The sequence below is a fragment of the Carlito syrichta genome, unplaced genomic scaffold (genome assembly GCF_000164805.1).
Source record: "Carlito syrichta isolate Samal-C Ts95f unplaced genomic scaffold, Tarsius_syrichta-2.0.1 Scaffold314028, whole genome shotgun sequence".
Lineage (NCBI taxonomy): Eukaryota > Metazoa > Chordata > Mammalia > Primates > Tarsiidae > Carlito > Carlito syrichta.
This window is the reverse complement of record NW_007258124.1, coordinates 997,170-1,024,520: the sequence shown is the minus strand read 5'-3', so window position 1 is coordinate 1,024,520 and position 27,351 is coordinate 997,170. Positions and strand designations below refer to the sequence as shown.

Genomic DNA, 27,351 nt, shown 5'->3' with positions numbered 1-27,351 from the left:
CGAGGTCTTGCCATGTTGCTCAGGCTGGTTTTGAACCCCTGAACTCAGGTACTCCTCTAACCTCCGTCTCCCAAAGTACTGAGATTACAGGCATGAGCCACCATGCCTGGCCCACAGTGGTTATTGTATGCCAATGCTAAGATAGATATTCTGATCACCATCTAAATTTTAAATAGTTTCCAAATAAATCTATTTTAGTAACCCAATATACTTACTATACTACTAAAAACCAACACAAATATAAAGTGTATTATCTTAATAAATTATTATAATCATTGTAAGACCATTTCTGGGCCATTGCTAGGCCATTGCTGCCATTGCCTTGCTAAGCTATGGTGTGGCCATATGCTCTTCGAGCTATGGTCAGGCCATGTTTCCTGGCTTTGGCCCCCTCCCCTACCTTGGGGAAGCAAATCTCCTCTTTCTCTCTCTCTAATTTACTTTCTAAATAAACTATATTTTCTAATCTTAAAAAAAAGTACTTCTGACAATAAGTACCATCAAATTTTATTACACCAATTATCAAAATCTAACATACTACTTACTTCAACATTTTTAAAGTGTAAAAGTTTTTAGCCACATGCCATGGTTTTATAATTTTTTCTTCAGAGAAGTAAAGGAACAATATCCATGAGGGAGAATATTTCTATATATTACTAAGCAATGCTAACGAATACAAATAACATACAATTTTAAAATCTAAATAGACATTTTACCATGCTCATAAATGATGTCCATGTCACCAATTTGAGATGTGAATACCTGAATTATGAAGTTGAATACTTTTGTAGTTGTTAGATCTTAGTAATTGGCCAAAGGATTTGCTTTAGATATCTATTTAAAAAGCAGCCTTATTATACTGTGACTTAATTGCCTTAAAAGAAAACTTTTATTTTAGTTATATTTATCTGCCAGCATCTAGTCATATAAAAGCCTTGGTTCACTCTCATGCCTCTCAAATACTTTGGTTTACTGAACAGAAAGTTTTCTTTTAAACTATTATATGATTAAGTATGTCCTTATGAATGATCAGAAGCATCTGGGAAAGGTGGAAGTAAAAAAAAAAATCCTCACTGGGAAAGAAAGCTTAATGCTTGCCCTTCAGAGCAGCCCATTATCAACATTTCATAGTGGGTTTCTTTATTTTCAAGTCCCTGAGGTATGAGTAATAAATTATGACTTGAACTAAACAAGTCACACTTGGCTCCAAAATGAAATTTTCCTACCTCTACTTTCTAGTCCCTGAGGTGGGAAGAGGAAATCCTGGTCACAGCCAAAGAAGTCATATTTTTGGCTCTAATATACATTTTCCTGCTTCTCAAAAAGCCAAACTCTGCTATTGAGACTGCAAAGTCTTATGGCAGTATTTTAAACTGTATTTTAATTTTACTTCCATAATCTTTTTCAAATATAAGAAAAAAATTTAGTATCGTAAAATTAATGTCACTAATGCCTTCTTTTCCCCACTCAAATCACTTTTCTAACTCAGATAAATATTTTTACCTTTTAAAATATGAATTCAAATGAAATAGAGAAATAATACAGAAATAGATTGTTTCATTTCTACAAGGTAGAATATTTAAAAATTTTTAGTTATAAATAATTTCTAATTATTCCTGTATGATAGACTGAGTATTAATATAGAAGAAAACTATAAAGTTCTATTTTAAAGTCCTGTAACGTGGAGCACAGTTTTAGCTTTGGAAGAGACATCTATGGAAATCATCTAGTTCACCATTTCCTTTTACAAAGAGCAAAAGTATGGTAGACACACCCTAAAGTGACACACAGAGAGTTACACCTTTATAATCCTCTCAAGTGAGGACAGAACCTGTGACTTGTTTCTAGCCAATAGAACATGGCAGGGGTTATGGGAGAGTCATTCTTTGATTAAGTTATATATATATATGGCAAAGGTGGTGGAAAGTTACCACCATGATTTTATTTTTAAATTTTTTAATTTATTTTGCCATGATTGCATTAAGTTGTATAAGTCTCTGTCTTAGCTAATTTGAAGCTAGAGAGCATCCTTTTGGCCTTGAAGGAGTAAACTGTCATGATATGAGAAGGTCTATGAGAAGGCCAGATGGAAAGGAACTGTGAGTAGCTTCTAGAAGCCAAGAGTAGCCCTGGATGGATTAGGAAGAAATTCAGTCCTAAACCACAAAGAATTGAATTCTGCCAACATCCTGAATGAGCTTGGAAGAGGATCCCAATTACTAGATAAAAACACAGTGGCCAACATCTTGATTGTAGTCTTGTAGAACCTTGAGCAGAAGACCCAGCTAAGCCATGCCAAGACTTCTGACCCATGGAAACAGATAATAAAGGTGTGTTGCTTTAAGCCACCATGTGATAATTTGTTACACAGCAATAGAAAGGTATACAACGCTGGGAGTGGTGGCTCAAGTCAATAATTCCAGCACTTTGGGAGGCAGAGGAGAGAAGACTGCCTTAGCTCAGGGGGTGGTGACCAGCCTGAGCAACATGGCAAGACCTCATCTCCACAATAAATAAAAAAATTAGCTGGGCGCAGTGGTGCACACCTGTGGTTCCAGCTACTTAAAAGGTTGAGGCATAAGAATCACCTGAGCCCAGCAGGTCAAAGGTGTGGTGGCTGTGAGCATGCCACTGCACTCCAGCCTGGGTATCAGAGTGAGACTCCAACTCAAAAAAAAAAAAAGGTATACAAAGAGTAACAACCAGTATAATTAATGTTAGATGCCTCCTCCAATAATTTACTACTCTAACTATATTACTTCATTAGGAGTCATATTAGTGTGTACTATCATTGTGTTCATTATCTTCTAATGATTAATATCATTTCTGTTCCTTAAAGTCTCTAGAAATGAAGGTTTTTTTTTTTTTTTAACAAACAACAGGCTGGGCGCAGTGGCTCAAGCCTATAATCCCAGCACTTTGGGAGGCCAGGGCGAGAGGACTGCCTGAGCCCACAGATTCAAGAATAGCTTGGGCAACTTGACAAGACCTCATCTCTGCAATAAATCAAAAAATTAGCCAGGCGTGGTAGCGCCGCCTGTCATTCTGGCTACTTGGAAGGCTGAGGCAGAAGGATAGCTGGATCCCAGCAGGTCAACGCTAGGATGGCTGTAAGCATGCCATTGCACTCCAGCCTGGACGACAGAATGAGACTGCAACTCAAAAAACAAAAACACAAATACAATTTCAATAGCTTCTAGTAAACTCTCATTCAATTATTAATTAAAACATTCATTGACCACTATGTTCCAAGGCAATATTTTAAAAGTAACGGGCACAAAGATATTTAAGAAATTATTCCTTTCCTTAAAGTACACCATCTAATACCTTATAAAACTTATTTATAAACACTAACATGTGCTTTAGGAAGTAATAAAGGACATGGTAAAGGTAACTATGTAGGTAAATATTAAACTTTTTTTTGAGGCATCTCACTCTGTCACCCAGGCTGGAGTACATTGGCACGTTCATAGCCATGTAGCCTTGACATGCTGGGCTCAGGTGATCCTTCTGCCTCAGCCTTCCAAGTAGCTGGAGCTACAGGTGTGCACAACCACACCTGGCCAATTTTTTAATTTATTGTAGGGACGAGGTCTCACTAAGTTGCCCAGGTTGATCTTGAACCCCTGGGTTCAGGCAATTCTCTCACCTCTACCTTCCAAAGTGTTGGGATTATGGGCATGAGCCATCGCACCTGGTGCTAAATATTAAACTTTTAAATTGAACTTTTCTTTTTTTTCCTATGATCTAAAAATCAAATGCATAAAGCAGTAATTACAAATTATGTTAATGGGCACACAATGTATAAAGACACAATTCGTGACAATAGTAATACAAAAAAGGAGGAATGGGAATTAAAATGATGGCTGTAATTTCCAAGGTAAACATTAACAAAATAACTGAAAATATGCAAAAGGAAAGAAGGGAATCAAAACAGTATAATACAAATCAACTAAATGCAAAAAATAATGAAGGAATTGAGGAACAAAAAACATGACACATAAAACAACAAATAGCTAAATGATAGAAGTAAGTCCTTTCATATCAGCAATTCACTTTAAATGTAAATGGCTTAAAACGTTCTCACTGAAAGAGATTGGCAGAATGGATTTTTAAAAAACAGTTACTTGGTGAGACCTCATCTCCACAATAAATCAAAAAATTAGCCAGGCGTGGTAGCACGCGCCTGTAGTTCCAGCTACTTGGAAGGCTGAGGCGGAAGGATCGCCGGAGCCCAGCAGGTAGAGGCTGTGGTGGCCGGGAGCGGCCACTACAATCCAGTCTGGGCGACAGAGTGAGACTCCAACTCAAAAAAAAAAAAACCCAAAAAACAGTTACAACTATATGCTATCTATAAAAGACTTACTTTCAATATAAGGAACTTGAACCCCTACTTTAGATAGTGTTTGTTTTTGGCATGGCAACACTACAGTGTTGGGAGTTTACAGATTGTCATTTGAAGTGACAGTGTTGTGCTTGTGAATATGCCTTGCATTTGCAGATTTAAAGAAAGTTAGTGTTAGTTGTGGGCTAAAGAAGATGGAATGTCAAGTAGAAAAAAACAAATCCCTCTGATATATTCTTCTGTCTGAGTTAAACAGAGGAGTAAATGCAGCAGAGGCAGTTTGAAACATTTGTGCCATGTCCAGGGAGAATGTCACTGGGGAAAGCAAGAAAATGGTTTTGTCATTTCAAAGAGGGTCACTTTGACCTGAGTGATTCTCTGCATTCAGGAAGACTATCAGGTTTGGTGAAGACTGTTTAGATTCTTTAATCCATGACGATCCACATCAGCCAACCCAAGAATTGGCAAATGGAATAAGCTGTGAATAGTTAACTGCCATGTGACATTTGCTTTCCATGGTCAAGGAGAAAAACACTACAAACTTATGCATCAACCCAAACAGAAAAATTTACTCAGAATGGATCAAACACCTAAACAGTTAAAACTATAAAACTCTTCAGAAAAAAACCACTGGGGGCAAATTTGTGTGACCCTGGATTTGCCAATGTTTTCCTAAATATGACACCAAAAGTACAGGCAGCAAACAAAAATATACATGAACTGGATTTCATTAAAATTGTGAACTTTTATATTTCTTTTTATATCCCACAGAGGCATAAAGATAAATATTTTCAAAAACTTGTTTGACTATATATAAATAATTTAAGAAATCATCCATAATAATGCTCACATTTACTTCAGATATTTCAGGTATTGACTGCCATATACTTCCAAATGATAAAAGCCCTGCTTAATCATTGTAAAAACCATGTGTCTACGTTCTTAAAGCTAATAAACATACTCTTATGAATGGATAACTAACAAATATTCTTTAGTTATGAAAAATGTGTCAGGACTAGGGACTACTTTTTGAAGTCATGATTCTAAGCTCTTTGTCATGTGTGGTGGAAAATATCCCCCTTCCCTCATCCTTGACTTTGGGGTTATGCATGTGACACGCTTTGGGTTAGCAGAAGTGATGGAAATAGGTATTTGAAAAGTTCTACTGTGTGTGGTGGCTCACATCTGTAATCCTAACACTTTGAGAAGCAGAGGCGAGAAGATTGCCTGAGCTCAGGAGTTTGAGACCAGTCTGAGCAACATGGTGAGACCTCGTCTCTACAATAAATCAAAAAATTACCTGGGTATGATAGCATACACATGTGGTTCCAGCTACTTGAAAGGCTGAGGCAGAAGGATCACCTGAATCTAGCAGGTTGAGGCTGTGGTTGCCATGTGCCACTACATTCCAGCCTGGGCGACAGAGTGAGACTCCGACTTAAAAAAAAAAAAAAAGAAAAGTTCTTGCACAGTCAAGCCTGCTCTCTTGTATGTAAGCCATTGCAATGATAACATGTCTAGTCTGTGGTCCACAAAGAATGATATACAGGTACAGCACAGCTAACCCAGTTGAGCCCAACCGAGATCAGCCAACCATAGCACAGTGATTGAGCCCGCTCAAAATCAACAAACTTCCCAACCCAGTTCAAGAAATGATCGTTGTTTTAAGTCACTGAGTTTTAAAGCTGTTATTCAGGAAGAACTGATCCAGACATATGGTAAAAAGAAATATACTTCCTTTACATCTGTTACTATTTGTAAATAATTTCCCTCTTTTTTTATCCCTTGTCCCTGCAGCTTGGACTACTCTTGGGTCCACCCTACTTGCCCCTTTTAGGAACCACTAAGGGAACCCCTTTAGAATAACCTTCCTTCCCTCTACTCAGAACTCACTGACACTTCTGCTATTTCACTGTTTTATGCATTTGAACCATCGGGATTCAGATAAGTAGAGCTATGACAAGAAGAATCATGAATGAGAAATGTCAGAGCAGGCCACCAGGTGTCTTTTTGGCACAACAGGCTATGATACTGTATAAGAAGAAATTATCCTAAGGAAAAAAGCATTAAGATTCCAAGACTGGTATAATATCAGTACCCGAAAGCATAGTTGATGGGGTAAAGGTGGAGAAAATATAAAGTAAATGCAGTTTTCTTTCTTCATAATTTTTTAAAAAGAATTTTTGTTAAAGTAACAAAGAATGACATAACAAATAGCCTGCATTTTAATTATGTTCTCCCGAAGCTTGTTTTTTTTAAATAAAAAATTATGGAAAAAGTTAAAGTCCCTTTTGATAACTACTACCAATATCATTCCCCTCTCTTCTCCTCTGATGTAATCAGTGTTATGATTTTGATGTGAACCCTTTTAGGACTTGCTACTTTGTTAGTGTAATATTTAGTACAATTTGGTATTACCCATAATGTTTATCTTATCCAGCTCTTAAGAACCCATATGTAGGTCCAAGAGAGAGGATGTAGGCAAAAATGGAAAGAATTAGTTTTAGGGGAAAAATTATATTTAAGATGTTGGAAGAACATGTGGCCTAGAGGGAAAGAGATTCTCTACACTTTAACAAAGCAGTCTTAGTGCAATAATATAGGACTGGGTAAAATGGTAAGACATCCAAGGAAACAAAACCAGTGCCATCAGTAGCACTCAGCTTCAATGAAATGCAGCACTAATGAGGTTGGTGGTAAACATCATAATTTTCTTGAGTAGATGTCAACTATTTCAGCAGTAGCAGTAGTCAAGACAGCATCAGTCACTCTAGAATAGGAGACATAACCTTGAGCATTAGTGCCCTCACTGATAACTGTAGAAAGGTAGTGGAAACCACCAAAGTCAGTGGAGGCTGAAAGTATTAGATTATAAATCATCAAGTAAGACACTCCCTGAGAACTTCCTGAAATTCTGAAGAGGTCCAGAGGTTATGGGAAGAGTAGGGGCTAACATTTTATTACTGTAAATGTTACCCAAAGACTGCTATGGCCTAAAGAAGCAAAAGTAAAGTTATATAACTTACAGTGCCTAGCAAATTATTAACAATAAAGATAACTACTCTACTGAAAGAACTCTGGCTTTGGTATGAGTCCCTACCTGGTAGTAATCTGGAAAGAGGGATATAGATCATACCCAATGGGTCAGTTCAGTGGCCAACAAACCTTGAGTTTTGGTATCAGATTGCTAGCACCTTCAAATGCCTGTAGGAAGTAAAAGAAAATCCTTCCTGATGAAAGACAACTTCACCTTAGCCTTCAAATTACTACTATAAATAGTCTTTTCAAATATATCATTTAGGAAACGATTAATGACCATGAGATAAAATTCTCATTTCTGACTGAGTTTGAAATAAAAATCATTTCTGGTTTAGAAATATCTCTTCCATTGTAAGCAACCTGTATACTGGGCAAAATAAAGCAACTGCTTTCAGTGAGTAAACATCAGACAGCATAAGATTATAATTCTGGAGATAAGAGGAATTCATTAAGTGAACTCCATTATTTTCAGTTCTCTGGGTATAACTACCTGACCACAGCATAGAGTACTGATGTATAAGCAGAATGCACTAGTCCTGCTGAGCTGGGGTAGAAGAAATCAGAATTTGGAGCATCTAAAACATGAAATCTGCAGGGCATAGCATTAGAGAGAAGAGAGCTAGATGAACAAGGGGCTCTAGAATTTCCTGAGGGGAATCTATGAGTCTGAGGTTAAGAGTCTGATAAGACAAAAATTGCTGGATTCCACCTCCAGAGTTTATAATTCGGTAGTCTGGATGAGCCTGGAAGTATTTCTATCATGTTCCCCAGGTGATACTGTAGCTCCCAACCTGGAACTACATTTTGAAAAGCATTCTTGTTGACAAAAGGCATATAAGTTCAAAATAAAACAAACCTATATCTACTAAACTTTTCTCAACCATTTAGATTTATCAAAGATCAAAAATAAAATGACTGAGGACACAAGAAAAACTTATAGAGTCACACCTCAGAGATACTGGAAATTTGATTTCAGACTGCCACAATAAACCGAATATTGCAACAAAGTAAGTCACATCAAATTTTGGGTTTCGCAGTGGACATAAAAGTGATGTTTACACTATACTGTAGTTTTGTAACCAAGTATCTCAGCTTTAAATGTTATTTTAAAGTTTTTTTTTCCCCTTTCTCTCAATCTTATGCCTTGAAACATGTTTTCACCATACATGCTTATATGACAGTATGCTTACTTAGAAATCCCAAAGACTAATCTTTTTTTTTTTTTTGAGTCGGAGTCTCACTCTGTCACTCAGGCTGGAGTGCAACGGCACGCTCACGGCCACCCCAATGTCAACCTTCGGGGTTCTGGCGATCCTTTGCCTCAGCTTTTGGAGTAGCTGGAACTACAGATGCGTGCTACTACGCCAGGCTAATTTTTTTTTTTTTTTTAATTATAAAGATGAGGTCTCACCAAGTAGCCCAGACTGGACTCGAACTCACGGGCTTAGGTAATCCACTCGCCTCAGCCTCCCAAAATGCTGGGATTACAGGCTGAGCCACCAAGCCCGGCCCCAAGGGCTAATCTTAAAACAGCCTAACTGCAGGACCCTCTCACTTGGAGAGAGTCAGAAGATGGTTGATCCATCTGGCTGCAGCTAAGATAACAGCAACCAGACTTCTTGGAGGACCATTACCCAAAATAAGCCAGCAAGATATACCCTGTACCATGCCTACATGCTTCCTATACCAAGCTTCCTTTTTTTTTTTTTGAGTTGGAGTCTCACTCTGTCGCCCAGACTGGAGTGCAATGGCTGCTCCCAGCCACCACAGCCTCGACCTGCTGGGCTCCGGTGATCCTTCCGCCTCAGCCTTCCAAGTAGCTGGAATTACAGGCACGCGCTACCACACCTGGCTAATTTTTTTATTTATTGTAGAGATGAGGTCTCACCTGCCCAGGTGGGTCTCGAACCCATGAGTTCAGGCAATCCACTCACCTCAGCCTCCCAAAGGCGCGGGATTACAGGCTGAGCCAACCGAGCCCGGCTTCCGAAGCTTCCCTTTTTAAATGCTTGCATTCAGTCTAAAAAGCATGAATGGTTTATTTGAGGCGTGAGCCTGGCCATTTCTTCAGCTACTGGCTTTTGAAATAAAATCACCTTCCTTCCATTACATCTTGTATTTATTAATTCAGTGCACAAGTGACAAGAGCTTGTGCTGGCTACAGTGTTTTAAGTGTGCAATACCATAATGTTTTTAAAAGCAACAACATTAGGCTGGGTGTGGTGGCTCATGCCTACAATCCCGGTATTTTGGGAGGCTAAGGTGAGAAGATTGCCTCAGCCCACGGGTTCAAGACCAGCCTGGGCAACGTGGTGAGACCTCATCTCTACAATAAAAAAAAAAACTTAGCCAGATGTGATGGTGCATGCCTGTTCCAGCTACTTGAAAGGCTGAGGTGGAAGGATCTCCTGAGCCCAGCAGGTCGAGGCTGCAGTGTCCGTGAGCATCCCACTGCACTCCAGCCTGGGCGGCAGAGTGAGACTCTAACTCAAAACAAAACAAAACAAATAAAAACATACATACCTTAATTTAAAAATACTTTTTTACTAAAAAAAATGCTAATGATTATCTGAGTCTTCAGTCATTCCTAATCTTTTTGTTGCAGGCTTGCCTTGCTGTTGATGACTGTTGATTGATCAGGGTGGTGGTTGCTGAAGGCTGGAGTAGCTGTAGCAATTTCTTAAGACAAAACAATAATGAAGTTGGCCGCACTGATTGACTCTTCCTTTCACAAAATATTTCTTTGTAGCATGCAATGTTATTTGATAGTATTTTATCTACAGTATAACATATGTCAAAATTGGAGTCAAGCCTTCAAACCCTGTCACTGCTTTAGCAAATAAGTTTATTTAATATTCTAACTCTTTTGTTGTCATTTCAACAATGTTCATAGCATATTCACCAAAAGTAGTTTCCATCTCAAGAAACCACTTTCTTTGCTCATTCATAAGAAACAACTCCACATCCACTTAAGTTTTATCATGAGATTGCAGCAATTCAGTCACATCTTCAAGGTTCCACTTCTAATTCTAGTTCTCTTGCTGTTTCCACCGCAGCTGCAGTTATTTCCTCCACTGAAGTTTTGAACCTCAAAGTTATCCAATGAGGGTTGGAATAAATTTCATTCAAACTCCTATTAATGTTGATATTCTGACTCCTCCCATGACTCATGAATGTTCTTAATGGCATCTAGAATGGTGAATCCTTTCCAGAGTGTTTTCCGTTTACTGTGCCCAGATCCATCAGAAGAATCATCATCTATGGCAGTCATAGCCTTAGAAAGATATTTCTTAAATAATAAGACTTGAAAGTTGAAATTATTTCTTGGTTCATAGGCTGCAGAATGGATGTTGTGTTAGCAAGGATGAAGACAAGATTAAGCTTGTAAACCCCCATCACAGTTCTTGGAGGATCAGGGGCATTGTCAATGAGTAGTAATATTTTGAAAGAAATCTTTTTTCTGAGCAGTAGGTTCAACACTGGGTGTAAAACAGTCAATAAACCATGCTGTAAACAAATGTACTGTTATGCAGGCTTTGTTATTCCATCTATTGAACACAGACAGAGTAGACTTAGCATAATTTTCAAGAGCCCTGGGATTTTTGGAATAGTCAATGAGCAATTGGTTTCAACTTAAAGTCTCTAGCTTCATTAGTCCTTAACAAGAGTTAGCCTGTCCTTTGAAGCTTTCACAACAGGCATTAACTTTTCTCATTTAGCTATGAAAGTCCAAGGTGGCATCTTCTTCCAATAGAAGGTTATTTTGTCTACATTGAAAATCTGTGGTTTAGCATAGCCACCTTCATCAATTACCTTAGCTAGATCTTCTGGATAACTCGCTGCAGCTCCTACACAAGCACTTGCTGCTTTACCTTGTACTCTTTCCTTAAACATCATGAACCAATCACTGCTAATTTGAAACTTTTTTCTGCAGTTCACCTCTCTCAGCCTTTATAGAACTGAAGAGTTAAGGCTCTGGATTGGGCTTTGGCTTAAAGGAATGTTGTGGATGGTTTGATCTTCTATCCAGACCATTAAACCTTTCTTTTCTTTTGAGTTGGAGTCTCACTCGTTGCACAGACTGGAGTGCAGTGGCACGCTCCCGGCCACCGCCAGCCTCGACCTGCTGGGCTCTGGCGATCCTTCCACCTCAGCCTTCCAAGTAGCTGGAACTACAGGCACGCACTACCACATCCAGCTAATTTTTTATTTATTGTAGAGACAAGGTCTCACCAAGTTGCCCAGGTGGGTCTTGAACCCTCGGGCTCAGGCAATCCACTCACCTTGGCCTCCAAATTGCTGGGATTACAGGCTTAGCCACCGAGCTCAGCTAAACCTTTCTTTATACCAATAATAAAGCTGTTTTGCTTTCTTATTATCATACATTTACCAGAATAGCACTTTTAATTTTCTTCAAGAACTTTTCCTTTGCATCACAACTTGGCTAACTTGCACAAGAGGCCTAGCTGGGCTAATCTCAATTTTCAACACACCTTCCTAATTAAGCTTAATCAATTCTAGCTTTTGATTTAAAACAAGAGGTGTGCATCTCTTCCTTCCTTAGAGGTCATTGAGAGTTACTAATTAGCGTAATTTCAATATTGCTGTGTCTCAGGAAATAGGGAGGCCCAAGGAAAGAAAAAGAGATGGGGGAATGGCTGGTCAGAACACACACAGATTTTGGGGGGGGGAGTCTCACTCTGTCGTCCAAGCTGGAGTGGAGTTGCACGCTCATAGTCACCAGAGCCTCTACCTGCTGAGCTCAGGTGATCCTTCTGCCTCAGCCTTCCAAGTAGCTGGAACCATAAGCATGCGCCACCGTGCCTGCCTAATGTTTCTGGTTTACTATAGAGATGAGATCTTGCCAAGTTGCCCAGGCTGGTCTTGAACCCCTAGGTCCAGACAATTCTTTCGCCTCTGCCTCCCAAAGTGCTAGTATTACGAGTGTGAGCCACTGTGCCTAGCCAGAACACACATAACATTTATTAAATGACTTCACAGTCTTATATGGATGGTTTGAGGTATCCCAAAACAATTTAAATAGTAACATCAAAGATCACTGATGACAGATCACCATAACAGATATGACAATGAAAAAGTTTGAAATATTGAGAGAATTACCAAAATGTGACACAGAGATGAAAAAGTGAACACATGCTATTGGAAAAAATAGTGCCAATAAACTTGCTTGATGCAGTGTTGCTAAAAAATATCAATAAAAAAAAAATAAGCACAATAAAGTAAATTACATTAAAATAATGTGCCTGTAATTAGCTTTATACAACACCAAAGACTCTTATAATAATAATACTTTCTTAAGGCTGTGATGGCCTACCTGTAGATCTTTCACATTTGGAAAAGGAATTCCTATTGTTACAACAGCACGGGCATTGTCATCTGAGAAATCCAAACCCTCACTCACTTTACCACGACAAACTGCTACCAGGAGGGCTCCATCTTAAGCAACAGAAATAAATATTTTTAAAAGCACACTCAAAATTCTTATTCTTCTCATTTTGAAAAGACCTGGCTATTAAGTCATTATAGAAGCAAATTCAAAATAAAATAACACACTATTATGAAATAAAGTTTCAAAAGTTCAATGTCTTAAGTAAATTAGGGGAACAAAATTACATTTATAGGCAATAGGGTAACAAACTAACTTATGAACTGTACATCTGTCCCAGATAATTTACATAATAAAACCACATCAGAATAGTAATTTGCATATGAACTGAGCAATTATAAACAGTTTTGCTTTATAAAAATTAAAATTGCAATCATTACCTTTATGATGAGAAAGTAAAATCCTCAGAATAATTTAAACTGCAATTTATAATATATATCATATTGTATAAATATTATATTGAAAAGTATTTAAAACACACACCCAGAAAACACTATATATACTCTTATCATAAGAAGATATTGACAATTATGTTATATTGTCTTTATTGATGCATTGTTCATAAATTATTACTGTTAGCCTTTCACATCAAACTTTTTGTATATATTCTCTAACCTGGAAATCGAGTCTTCAGTTATGTTTTGAAAACTCAAGTTTACCTTACGTAACAAAATATGAGCACAAATTACATTTTTTGCATCAAAATATACATCTCATGAAGTTAGTAAGGAATATATTTATACACATGCTAGCTGCCTTCTTGCACAAAACATTTCAGGTAGTACAAGGACGACTGTGATAATACCTGAAGGCATGCTGTTTCTTAAAGTTGAATCAGCATACCCAAGTGAAAATATTCATAGGAGGACAACTGCAAATAATTTCTTTGCTCAACTTTCTTTTTATCCAAGATTATGAAATATAATTTTTCTTCTAAGAGCAATTCATTTAAAAAGATAATGCAAATAAAATTCTAATGGCACCAACTTCTTCTTACTTTATAATAAAAAAATGTTTTTTCACTGATCATGAAATAATTTCCAAATTACCTTTTTCTCCTTTGTACTTGATTGCATCATAGTACAGCTGAAGTAACTCATCAAAATTAGTTTTTTCTCCTCCCTGCGGTTCTACAATGACTGTCTTCACTAACTCCAGATTATGCCATAGACCAGTGGAGAGCCAACGTTCTTTTAATTTTTCTAATAACTAAAAAATGAAAAGAAAGATTTTTTTGTGTGTATTCAGCTGAACAAATTTACTTTTGCTTGTTTAAAGCCAGTGTGACTGCCATATGACTATGGCAAGCATATTAACCTTTCTGTGTTTCTTCTCATCTATAAAATGAGGAAAACAATAATATCTCATAGAGCTGTTATTGGGTTAAATTTCTTAACATATTTAGAGGTTTGAATGGTGCTAGCCCATAGTAAGAGCTCAATAAACATTAGCTGCTAATGCTGTTACCATTACTATTACCACTAATACTACTACTGCTGCTACTACTACTATTATTGTTATCTTGGTAATTTCAAAAGCAAAAAAAAGAGACTTCTGTCAAAGTTGACAAATTTCAAGTTCTCTTTTTAAACCTAAGGTGAAGTTCCTCAATATTCTTAACTAAGGTATCCTTAAATTAAACTTATTTAACATCATTTTACTGCATGTAAAATGAAAATTTGATCATCATTAATAACCTGAATTGAATAAACATGTAAAAAGAGACTCAGAGAGTCAACATGTAGAAAATATACAGGCACAAAAGGAATATTTATAGAAGTAACCATGGGCTAGATTACAAAAAGACTTCCAACAAATTTCAAATTATCTTTATCATACTGACCACATATTATAACAATTATGCAATGTTAGATTAAAAGTCAATAATGCAAAGTCTGAAAAAAGAAACAAAGAAGCCCAACACTAAAATGATAAGCACTCATAATTCAAAACATATGACATGCAACAATGACAATACTTAGAAATACACTAATAGCTTATAAAATATTTTTAAAGTGTCAAAATAAAATTAAGCATTATTTTAGGAAGCTGGAAAATGAAACACAACAAATACATAGGAAGTAGAAGTTAATAATAAAGATAAGAGCTAAAGAAATGAAAATGACAAAAAGGCCAGGCTTGGTGGCTCAACCTGTAATCCTAGCACTTTGGGAGGCTGAGGTAAGTGGATTGCCTGAACCTGTGGGTTCAAGACCAGCCCAGGCAACTTGGCGAGACCTTTTCTCTGCAAAATAAAAAAATTAGCCGGGGGTGGTAGCACACACCTGTAGTTATAGTTACTTGGAAGGGAGACAGAAGGATTTCCGGAGCCCAGCAGGTTGACACTGGGGTGGTCGTGAGTGTGCCACTGCACTCCAGCCTGGGTGACAGAGTGAGACTCCAACTCAAAATAAAAGGAAGTGACAAAAACCAGTAGCAAAAGATTCTGATTTAAGTTTCACTGTGTTATTCGCCTGTTCTGTGCTATGGGTTCTATGCAATGTGGACGAGTTATTATAAGCAACCACCAAAATTCTCTAGGGAACAGTAACTAGTCAGTTTTTGTAAGATAGCTTATTTCCTCAGAGTTTTACCCTTATCTATTTTTACAAATAAATTTCTTAACAAGACAATTTTATATCACTAATTAGTAAAATAGTTAATTGCTATTTTACAGTGATCATGGTTTCCTAATCAATAAAAACGAAAAGTCAGGCTGGGTGTGGTGGTTCACGCCTATAATCCCAGCACTTTGGGAGGCCAAGGTAAGAGGATTGCCTGAGCCTGCGTGTTAAAGACCAGCATGGGCAACTTGGCAAGACCTCATCTCTATAATAAATTAAAACATTAGCTGGGCATGGAGGCACATACCTGTAGTTTCAGTTACTTGGAAGACTGAGGCAGAAGGATCGCCTGAACCCAGCAGGTCGAGGCTGCAGTGGGCAGGAGCATGGCACTGCCCTCCAGTCTAGGTGACAGAGTGAGACTCCAACTCAAAAATAAAATAAAATAAAAACTAAAAATTTCCATAATACTAAGTTATTAGGTAAAAAGCATAGGGCTATCATTGATCTGAAAGTCTTTTCTATTTTGTGTGCCTCATGAGTTGGCTTTCAGAAATTGCTTTTTGAATATGTACTGTTCCTGAATCAAAGTTTTTCACGAATAAATAGGAAGTATTTTTAAAATCTTCTGACAATATTCAAAATAACAATGTATATGGGAGAGTCACAGTGGGTCTTCAACTGAAAGAAAAAGCCTGCTATAGAGACAATAATTTTCAGAATAGCACGTTAAATTATTTAAATTTATTTACTGAATAACCAGTTTAGAAAAGGACAAAAATTGCTCGTTAAATTATTTAAATTTATCTACTGAATAACCAGTTTAGAAAAGGACAAAAATTTGTCAAGAGAATATAAAACCAGATAAAATTTGCCATGAATTAGCATAATTGTTGATACTCAATGGAATTTAATCCAGTGATATACTGTTTTTCCTATATTTTAAACAAAATAAAATTTCATCTCTGATTCCTTGATTGTGAGATAATAACACTTTCCAATAACCGTGGGTTACGAAGGTTCAAGATTCAGAGAAAAACCTCATATGCTACTTGAAGTAAGACCATTATGTTGATGAATCCAAAATATATTCCACATTTAGATTAAAGGAAAACTATTACAAAAGAAAAGTTGGAGAAAAAGAGAATTGTGAAAATGTACACAATTTCCCCTAAAGAAATTCAGAAAGGATTTTAAAAGTCCCATTATATAGGAAAGCATTCAGAGTATCAAAGATTTAATATTATTTAAATTGTTTAGAAGCAGGTATAATGTATGCAATTATTTCAAATTTGTTATAAGGGATGAGGAAAAATGACATTCTGCCCAGGCTGATAATTTGGATTCAAAGAATTGTCAGAAGTTTATGTACAATAAAATGTCCATAGACTCATAAATAAATCTTGAGTAACACACAAGAAAGTAAAATGTCATATTAATCCCATAAGAACACTGCTATAAAAATACAAAATAAAGTATCATGTAATATTACTGGATCTTTAAACACTTGTCTGCAGCCAGGGGCGGTGGCTCAAGCCTGTAATCCTAGCACTTAGGGAGGCTGAGGTGAGAGGATTGCCTGAGCCCATGGGTTCAAGACCAGCCCCAGGCAGCTTGGCGAGACCTCATCTCTACAATAAATCAAAAAATTAGCTGGGCGCCGAGGCGCATGCCTGTAGTTCCAGCTACTTGCAATGCTGAGGTGAAAGGATCCTGATCCTGGCCCTTTGAGGCTGTGGTGGCCATGAGCAGCATGCCACTGCATTCCAGTCTGGACAACAGAGTGAGATTTTAACTCTAAATAAATAAATAAATAGCTTGTCTGCAAAATAAGGCTATTGAGCTGGTTGATATATCTGAGTTAACTTTTGGCTTGAATATTAGTAGACTCTATTCAGTTTTTTTGGGTTTTTTTGTTTTTGTTTTTCTTTAGTGAGGAAGCAGGATTTATTGAGAGGACAGAAAAGCACCCACATGGGGTTGCCCTCAGTTTTTAAACTTTAAAATTTTTATATTTTAAATTGTTAGCATATAATAATCATACATAAGATTATGATTCAGGGGACAGGAGAGGAAAAAAAAGGAGAAAACACAGACACATCAAAATTAGCTACATTTTTCTAAGTTTTAAAACATTGCTTTTGCCGGGCTCAGTGGCTCAGCCTGTAATCCCGCGCCTTTGGGAGGCTGAGGTGAGTGGATTGCCTGAGCCCACGAGTTCGAGACCTGCCTGGGCAACTTGGCGAGACCTCATATCTACAATAAATCAATATAAGCCGGGTGTGATAGCGCGCCTGTAGTTCCAGCTACTTGGAAGGCTGAGGCGGAAGGATCGCTGGAACCCAGCAGGTCGAGGCTGTGATGGCCGGGAGCAACCACTGCACTTCAGTCTGGGTGACAGAGTGAGACTCCAACTCAAAAATAAAAAAATAAAAATAAATAAATAAAAACATTGCTTTTTTTTTTTTGCATTGGAGTCTCACTCCATCGCCCAGGCTGGAGTGCAGTGGTGCACGGTCCCAGCCTCGACCTGCTGGGCTCAGGAAATCCTTCTGCCTCGACCTTCCAATCAGCTGGAACTACAGGCGTGCGCCACCATGCCCGGCTAATTTTTTAAAATTTATCGTAGAGATGAGATCTCACCAAGTTGCCCGTGTCTCTAACCCCTGGACTCAGGCAATCCTCTTGCCTTGGCCTCCCAAAGAGCTGGGATCACAGGCTTGAGTCACCACGCCTGGCAAAACGTTGCTCTTAATTCAAATTTTATAACTTGGACACATTTTTTTCCTTACATATATATCATTCAAATTTGCTTTAATTAAACAGGAAGAATAATTTTAATTCTACAAACACAGTTAAGAAGTTATTAAACTACTTTTTATTTCCCAGAAAAAGACAGCATGAAAGGAAAAGAGGGACAAAAAAGATAAGACAAAACAATTAACAAAATGACAATGGTAAATTCTTCCCTATCAGCCATTACTTGAAACGTAAATGGATTAAATTCTCCAATCAAAAGACATAAAATAGCTGGAGAGATAAAAACTGTATGCTGTCTACAAGTGACTCCCTTTAGATTTAAGGATATATGTAGGCTGAAAGTGAAAGGATCAGAAAAGATATTCCTTATATATAGTAACTAAAAGCAGGAGTAGCAACATATATATCAAACTACACAGATTTTTAGTCAAAAACTGTCCCAAGAGAAAAAAAAGGCATTATATGATCATAAATGATTCAATTCACCAATAATATTGAACAATTGTGGATACATGTGCATCCAACATCAGAGCACCCAAATATATCAAACAAATATTTACAGTACTGAGGGGGGAAAAAAAATGCCAACATCACAGTAATAGGAGATTCAAATACCCCACCTTCAATAATGAATAAAACAAGACAGATCAATAAGGAAACAGAGAACTTGTATAGTGCTACAGACCAGGTGGATCTAATAGACATACAGAGAACATTTCATCCAACAGTAGCAGAATAAACACTCTTCTCAACTGCATATACAACATTCTCCAGGATAGATAATGTTAGGTCACAAACAAGTCTTAACACATTTAAGAAGATTGAAATCAATGCCACGTAACTTTTCCAATCACAAAGAAATGAACCCAAAATTCAATAGCAGAAAGAAAGTCACAAAATTCACAAGTATGTGAAAATCAACACTTTTTGATCAACTATGAATGGGCCAAAGAAGAAATCAAAAGGGAAATTATAAAATTATCTTGAGATCAGTGAATACATAACACAACATACCAAAAGTAGAGGATGCACCAAAGGCAGTACTAAGAGGAAAGTTTACAATGGTAAATGCCTACATTTTTTTTTAAAAAGAAAAATCTCAAGTAATTCAATTCTTTACCTCAATGAACTCAAAAAGAACCAAACCCAAAGTCAGCAGGAAAAAAATAAACAAATAAAGCTTAGGGAAGAAATAAATGAAATAGAGAACAGAAAACAACTGGAAAAAATAAAACTAGGAGTCTGTTTTTCAAAAGATCAACCAAATTTACAAGTCTTTACCTAACCTTATTAAGAAAAACAAAGGCACATAAACAAAATCAGAAATGAAAGAGACATTGTAACTGATACCACAGAAATAAAAAAAGGATTGTGAGACTACTTCAAATAATTATGTGCCAACAAATTGGATAACCTAGAAAAAAATGAACAAATCTTTAGAAACATACAACTTACCAAGACTCAATCATGAAGAAATAGAAAATCTGAACAGACCTATAACTATAATATGGAGACTGAATCAGTAATAAAGTCTTCCACAAAAGGAAAAAAAAAAAAAAAAAAAAAAAGCCCAGGACCTGATGGCTTCAATGTTGAATTCTACAAAACATTAAAATAATTAATAGCGATTCAATGCAATTCCTATTAAAATACCAATGACATTTTTTAACAGAAATAGAAAGTACTAAAATTCATATGAAACCACAAGAGACCTCAAATACTCAAACAATCTTGAGAAAGAAGACTAAAACTAGAGGCACCATACTTCATGATATTTACATCTTACAAAGCCACAATAATCAAAACAGTATGGTACTGACATAAAGACAGACATATAAGCCAGGCATGGTGGTTTACGCCTGAAATCTCAGCACTCTGGGAGACTGAGACAAGAGGATTGCTTGACCTCAGGAGTTCAAGACCAGCCTGGGCAACATAGCGAGACCTCCTTTCTATATATTTTTAAAAGGCTTAAAAAGTCAATTTTATGCTATGTGTATTTTACCACAATTTTTTAAATTGAAAAAAATATAAACATACAAATGAATACTACACAGTAGTATAAATTAGTTTCACATGTATCAGTAAGGATGAATCACAAACCTAGAGATGTTGAGTAAAAAAAGCAAATACAGACAGATAAAATACATATGATTTTATTTATACAAAATTGAAAAACAATATATTATTTAAGAAAAAATACAACTTTTTAAAAACACACAAATTTAATATCTTTTGAGGGGATGTGATATCAAGGGAAGGAGCAAATGAGGGCTTTTAATATAAAAATAGTGTTCTATTTATTTTTTAATTTATTTATTTATTTTTTTAGAGACAAGGTCTCACTCTATCATCCAGGCTGAAGTGCAGTGGCACAATCATAGCTCACTAAGACCTCTAATTCCTGGGCTCAAGCGATCCTCCCACTTCAGCCTTCTGAGTACCTGAGACTACAGGCATGTACCACCTCATCCAGCTAATGTTCTATTTTTTAAGAGGGATGGTGGGCACTCAGATACTCACTTTATTACTATTTTAAAAATATATATTAGCTTTATACACAAACGTCATATTTTACAAAGAAAAAACAAAAATTAAGCAACATTACTCTGATATTAATATAGACAAATTAGTGGAGGGGTTAGAGTGGGTATATTCAGGCTACTATTATACTAACCCAGAGATAGAGATAGCTTGAATTAGAAAGTTAAAAAAAAAATGCAAACTTGAGAGTAAGGTAAAAAGATAAATGATACAAACTTTCCATATCAAATGAAGGTAAAGAACCACTAAAGGATTACCTAGAGAAATGCACTTTGTTGTATTCACTGTTTACTTCTCTTTTTTTTAATTGAAGAGACGAGGTCTCACCAAGTTGCCCAGGCTGGTCTCAAACCCATGAGCTCAAGCAATTCACTCGCCTCGGCCTCCCAAAGTGCTGGGATTACAGGCTAAGCTACCAAGCCGGGTCAATTTTTATGATTTATTGTAGAGACGAAGTCTCACCAAGTTGCATAGGCTGGTCTCGAACCCCCGGGCTCAGGCAATCCTCTCACCTCAGCCTCCCAAAGTGCTAGGATTACAGACTGAGAGGTAGGTATTTTAGAGAGGTGCTGCGTCATGGGGGCTCTGCCCTCATGAATGAATTGATGGGCTAATGAATCAAAGGATTATCATGGGAATGGGACAGGTGGCTTTATTAGAAAAGGAAGAGAGACCTGAGCTCACACACTCAGCACATCGCCATGTGATGACCTGTATTACTTTGGTATTCTGCAGAGTGTTCCCACCAGCAAGAAGGCCCTGGCTGGATGCAGCCTCTCCATCTTAGACTTCTTAACCTCCACAATTGTATGATAATTTCTTTTCTGTATAAATCACCCAGTTTTGGGTACTCTGTTATAAGCAACAAAAAAAATGGTCCAAGTACCATTTACTCCTATAGAAAACACTGCAAAACGATCCAAGATTGGAAGGAAAGATGTTAAGTTTGTTGCCTTTAAAATATTCAAATTGAAATGTTGACCTGGCAGCTAAATATACGGGTGTAGACCTTAGAGGAAAGGTCAAAATTGAATTAGAAATTAGGAAACCAAGATAAAAAAAGAAATAATACATATAGATAAGATTGATTAGCAGGAGAGTACAGATAAAGAAAAGGGCCCAGACAGAAACCCTTACACTACACATCCAATCCATCAGCAAATCCCACTGTAAGGTTTTAAAATTATATCTAGACTCCAAACATTTCTCACTATGTTTATTGCCACCACAGTGGTCGAAGCCACCACCATCTCTTGCCTGGATTATTATGGTAGACTCCTAAACAGTCACCTTGCTTCTTCCTATGCTCTTTAGAGTCCATTTTCCACATAGCAAGGCAGCATAATTCTTTAAAAACTAAGTTTAAAGCCTTCAATGACTTCCTACTGCATTCAGAACAAAATCTAAATCCTTTCATTAGTGTAATTTTACCCCAGTCACTTCTCTGACCTCATCTCTTACTAGTCCCATACCTCACCCCCACACTGCTGCAGCCACACTAGCCTCCTCGTTGCTCAGACAAACCAGGTACTCTCCTACTTCAAGGTTCTTTCTGTCTGAACGGTCTTCCCCCCCCAGATCAGAATGGCTTGCTTCCTCCCTTGCTTTAGACCCTTACTCACAGGCCTTCTAAACCATCCTATTAGAACTCTAAGCCATAACGCCCTTTCTACACCCCCAGAATCCTCTTTCTCCCCTTCCTTGCTTTAATTTTCTACACAGCACTTATAACCATCTGCATTAGTCCCATCAAGCTGCCATAACAAAATAACACAGACTAAATGGCTTAAACAACAGAAATTTATTTCTCACAGTTCTAGAGACTAAAATGTCCAACATCAAGGTACCAGTTAACTCAGTTTCTCATGAAGGCTCTCTTCCTGGCTTGCAAACAGCCACTTTCTTTCTGTGTCTTCATGTGACCTTGTCTCTCTGTGCTCAAACAAAGAGGGAGAGGGAGAAAGAGTGCTATGTCTCTTATGAAGACACTAATCCTATCAGATTAGGGCCCTACCCTTATGATCTTCACCTCCATTATTTCCTTAGAGGCCTAATCTCCAAATATAGCCACATTGGGGGTTAGGGTTTAAACATTAAAAATTTGGTGGAACACAAATATTCAGTCTATAACCTTATCTAACATATTAGTATCTTTCTATGTAGCTTGTTTAGTTTCTGTCTCTCACTCTGGACTATAGAAGAACAATTATTTTTGTTTTACTCATCACTGACTGTCCAGTACATAGAACAGTATTTGACACATAAAGTGCTCAAAAAATAGTTGAATGGATTTAACAAAATAATTAAAAAAAAAAAAAAAGAAGGTCCAAAATAATGGACGCTCAGAGAGGAGGAGAGTAAGGGCAAAAAATCAATCAACCAACCAACCAGTAAAATCAGGTCCTAAATCTTAAATTAAAAAAAAAAATTCAGATGCTTTGTAAGATAATAAAGATGAGAGAAAAAGAGGGATATGTTTAGAATACATGAGCTCAGAGCCTGGCTGGCTTTTTGTTGGTGAGTTCCTTTTCCTCCTGTCTCCCTCCACCCTCCCCACCCCTTTCTGGAGAAAACAAAGATTTAGAAAGAACAACAGAGAGTAAATAGGATACTATCTCTGAGGTACTACAAGTTGCAAGAGGAAAACACCATCACAACTTGAAAGGGGTGATGAAGACATGGGATGCCCTCTGGGTATATCCAGATTTTAGTTCAGGCAGAGGTACCAGAAACACTTTGAAAAAGAGGAAATTCAGCAACTATGAGACAACATTTCCACAGAGCACAATGTGTTTATTTTAATCTCTTCAGTAGAGGTTTTTTAAAAGTACCTTAAATGCCTTTCATTAGAGATTACACAGGGTCTAGGTGCACATTTGGAATGTAGTTCTACAGTAAAAACAAACTGATTATTTTAGTTAAAATGGCCTACAGCAAACTTTGTTTCAGATAACAAAATATGTAGGTCTACAGCTTTTATATTCTCATTGCAAGTGACCCTCAAATTATACATTTATACAGCTTAATTATCCCTCTTGCCAGAGAAATCTCACAAATAACTAAACATACAAATAAATCAATTCACTGTTAAATTATCTTAAGTATCCTAACTAAGCAACTAAAAAGCAGTTAACAAAGCACACTGACCCACAGCCATCTTTCAGGTTTTAAGGCTTACAAAAGGTGAAAAATGTAAGGTATCGCTATTATAAATTATTTTACTTAATCGCTCATAAAAGGTAAATACTATTCATATACCCAGACTAGCTGACATATAGTGATAGAGATGATTTAACTTATTAATTTGTGTTCACATCACTTGGATTTGATAACCTCAGAGGTATTTTTTTAAAAGTCAGACCTCACAAATTAAAAGACACTTTGGAATGTCCATGCCTTTCTGGATACTGTCATTTTATTTTTTCAAATTTTTCCAAACCAGTATCTCACTAGGGAGGCAATAAGTTAGAATGCAACCTAGTGGGGAAATTCTGCATTTGCTCAATGTCCATAGCTTTTACACAGTTCCAGATGTTCAGTACATTAATAATACACTAACTTAAAGTCTCTTTTTGAAACTTTAGAAAGTGCAAATTGCATTAAGACCTCTTTGCCCTCATTAAAGGTATTGTTACAATTCCAGTCCTCTGGAAAATGTTTTTTGGCGTGTGTTTAGCTTTATAATATTGCCATTTACTCACTTTAATAGCCAGTATTCAAGTCTTAATGTTTTTAATAGGACTGCCTAAACAGACTACCATCTTTTATAATCTTCTTCACATAATTTATTTCATAAGTAAAACCTGCCACATTTTTCCATCTAAAGATGATTCTTTACTATTCATTTCATGAGGCACTATGTATGAGGTATGTAAGAGACATTTAATTTCATTTATTCAGGTGATATGTACCTATAGGTGATATATGCTAGAAATAAAAAGCAGTTCCTTTTAGATACAAATAAAAATGGGAAAAAAGTAGTGCTTTTATTTTATTTTGAGTTGGAGTTTCACTCTGTCACTCAGGTTGGAGTGCAGTGGCACATTCACGGCCACCGCAGCCATGACCTGCAGGGCTCAGGTGATCCTTCTTCCTCAGTCATCCAAGTAGCTGGAGCTACAGGCATGCATCACCACACCTGGCTAATTTTTTGATTTATTGTAGAGATGAGATCTTGCCAAGTTGCCCAGGCTGGTCTCGAACCCATTAGTACAGGTAATCTTCTCACCAAAATGCTGGGATTATAGGCATGAGCTATTGCACCCAGCCTAAGAGTAGTGTTTTTAAAATAACTTTTTTAGTTACAGTAAAAATGAGGATATCCTTAATTTTTGCTACATACAAACAAAATATGAGAAGACAAAAATATTAATTTCTATTGAGCAAGTACCTATTTATGATAACTGGCTCAGCACCTTCACCTCAAAAGCCTGGGTTATATTTCAGAATCAAGCTTTCAGTGAATACACAGGTAGTCAGTAGTGCACTTGAAGGAATAATATGGAGGAATACTGCCCTAAAATGAAAACAAGCCCCTTATGGTTGTTGGGAATTTAAGTGGAAATGAAATGTCCTATAGTCCTCTCTGAAAAGGAACATTCCCTTAGTTCAAAGATTGATGACTCTGAAAATGTGAGAGCTGCACTACTGATACTGACACATTTATTTAGAGACTTACTGACACATTCCAATAAAAATATATAATACTTACAATGCAAAAAATTTCAAATAAAATGATATTTCTGAAATAACTAATGTACTTCCTCATAACAACCCACTTCATTGAAATCTCTTAGGGAAAAAAAAGGAACTCAATAGCTATTTATGGATGAAGCAAATTCTGAACTCTTTGAAACATAAATTCTAAATTACTGTGGATTCATCAACATCGTTAATTCATCATTGTCTGAAGTAATCTCTTAGGTAAAATGTATATAATTTGACCAGTTTTACTACTTTATGCTGAAGAAGTGTTGGCTTAGTAAGTGTTGGCCAAAATCTGAATGAATACATTTATTCACATAAATGCAACAATCTGTTTCATTCCTTACCTGAGAAGATTAAGTGTATGCAAAAAAGGGCACTCATTTTCTGTACTTCTATAAAAAAGGCTAAAAAGTAAACTATAATGAGGTCAGTATATTTGCACTATTAGAATTCAGTCTGAGAGAAGCAAATAAATAAAAAGCAACGATTTTATTGTTACCTAAACATTACTACTTTCAAGTACTGCCAACCTGAATCTGCTATAAACCTGCTGCTATAAAACTTGAAGATAAAATGCTCTGGAAAAACACCACTGCACAATTTAGTAAAGAAGATCCAAAAGAAAAATACTTAAATTACAATGAGGTACAAAACAAAAATAGAATTCAAGGTGTACCACTATAGAAGATCATCAAACAACAAAAGAAGACAGTAGGAGAGAAATAAAGAATCTAAGTATCTACAAAACACCTAGAAAATAATTCTTAAGATGGCAGTACTCTTCCTACCATTCAGTAATTACCTTGAATGTAAATACATTAAACTCTCCAATAAAAAGGCATAGAGTGATTGAATGAATAAATACTAGTAATAAAAAGATCCAACTATATGCTGCCTACAAGAGACTAACTTCATTTTTAAGGACACACATAGATTGAAAGTGATGGGATAGAAAAAGATATTCCACACAAATGGAAACTAAAAGACAGCAGAGTTAGCTATATTTACATCAAACAAAATAGACTTTAAGTCAAAAACTGTACAAGGAGACAAAGGAGAACATTATATAATGATAAAGGGGTTGACTCATCAATCAGATATAACAATTATAAATATATATGCACCAATACTGAAGCACCTAAATATATAAAGCAAACATTAAACAATCTGAAGGAAGAGGTAGAATGCAACACAATAACACTAGGAGATGTCAATATTCCACTTCCAACAATGGACAAATCATCCAGACAGAAAATTGATAAGAAAACACGAACTTGAATAACCTTTTAGATCAAATAGTCCTAACAGCCATATACAGGCATACCTCAGAGATAATGCAGGTTCAGTTACAGACCACTGCATAAACATAATATTGCAATAAAATGAGTCACACAATTTTTTTTTCCCCAAGATGGTTGACTAGAGACATGGTCACTTACCCTCCTCTCTGACCTGAGCGGAATTGGTAGGTGCCATACTGGGTATGCACCTGCAGGGGCTTTTGTCTTGCCCAGGGAATCTCAGTCCTTGTGTCTCCTCCACATTCACCAGTACCCGCTTGTACTGCAGTAACCACAAAGGGCTAGCAGGACTTAGGAGAGCTGCGGGATTCATAGAGGTCTGACCCTCAGGGCTGGCTGTCCCTAGAAGAAGGGAGAGTGCAGTGTGCCAAGATCCCCTCGAGACAAAGGAAACCAAAGCATCTGTTCTCCTGCACCTGAGAGCTACTTGCTTGTGAGCTAAGATGACTTCCTCCCTCTAAATTGAGACGCAGGAACTGTATTTGGCTCTGTAGAGGAGGAGTGTGGTTCTGCCCCAGCAGCCAGATGGCTCCTAGTTCTCAGTAACAGATGTGGAGAGAGAGAGAGCCTTCTACTCTCCCCCATACCTACTGCTGAGGACACAGCTGAGGTTGCACCCATTGAGGGTTGACAGGGATGCACCAGTGAACAGCAATTCTAGGGCTACTGGGGTGGCTGTGCCTT

The 27,351-nt window shown here is 37.0% G+C and overlaps 1 protein-coding gene across 1 annotated transcript in view; it reads right to left on the bottom strand.

Moving 5' to 3' along the window:
- BRIP1 (BRCA1 interacting protein C-terminal helicase 1) overlaps positions 1–27,351 on the bottom strand; it is a 182,016-nt gene that overhangs the window by 58,992 nt on the left and 95,673 nt on the right. The window contains exons 14-15 of the mRNA XM_008070847.2: positions 13,841–14,000; positions 12,720–12,841 (exon numbers count right to left, since the gene is read on the bottom strand). Of these exons, the coding sequence (XP_008069038.1) occupies positions 12,720–12,841; positions 13,841–14,000 (282 nt within the window). The remainder of the gene's footprint in view (positions 1–12,719; positions 12,842–13,840; positions 14,001–27,351) is intronic.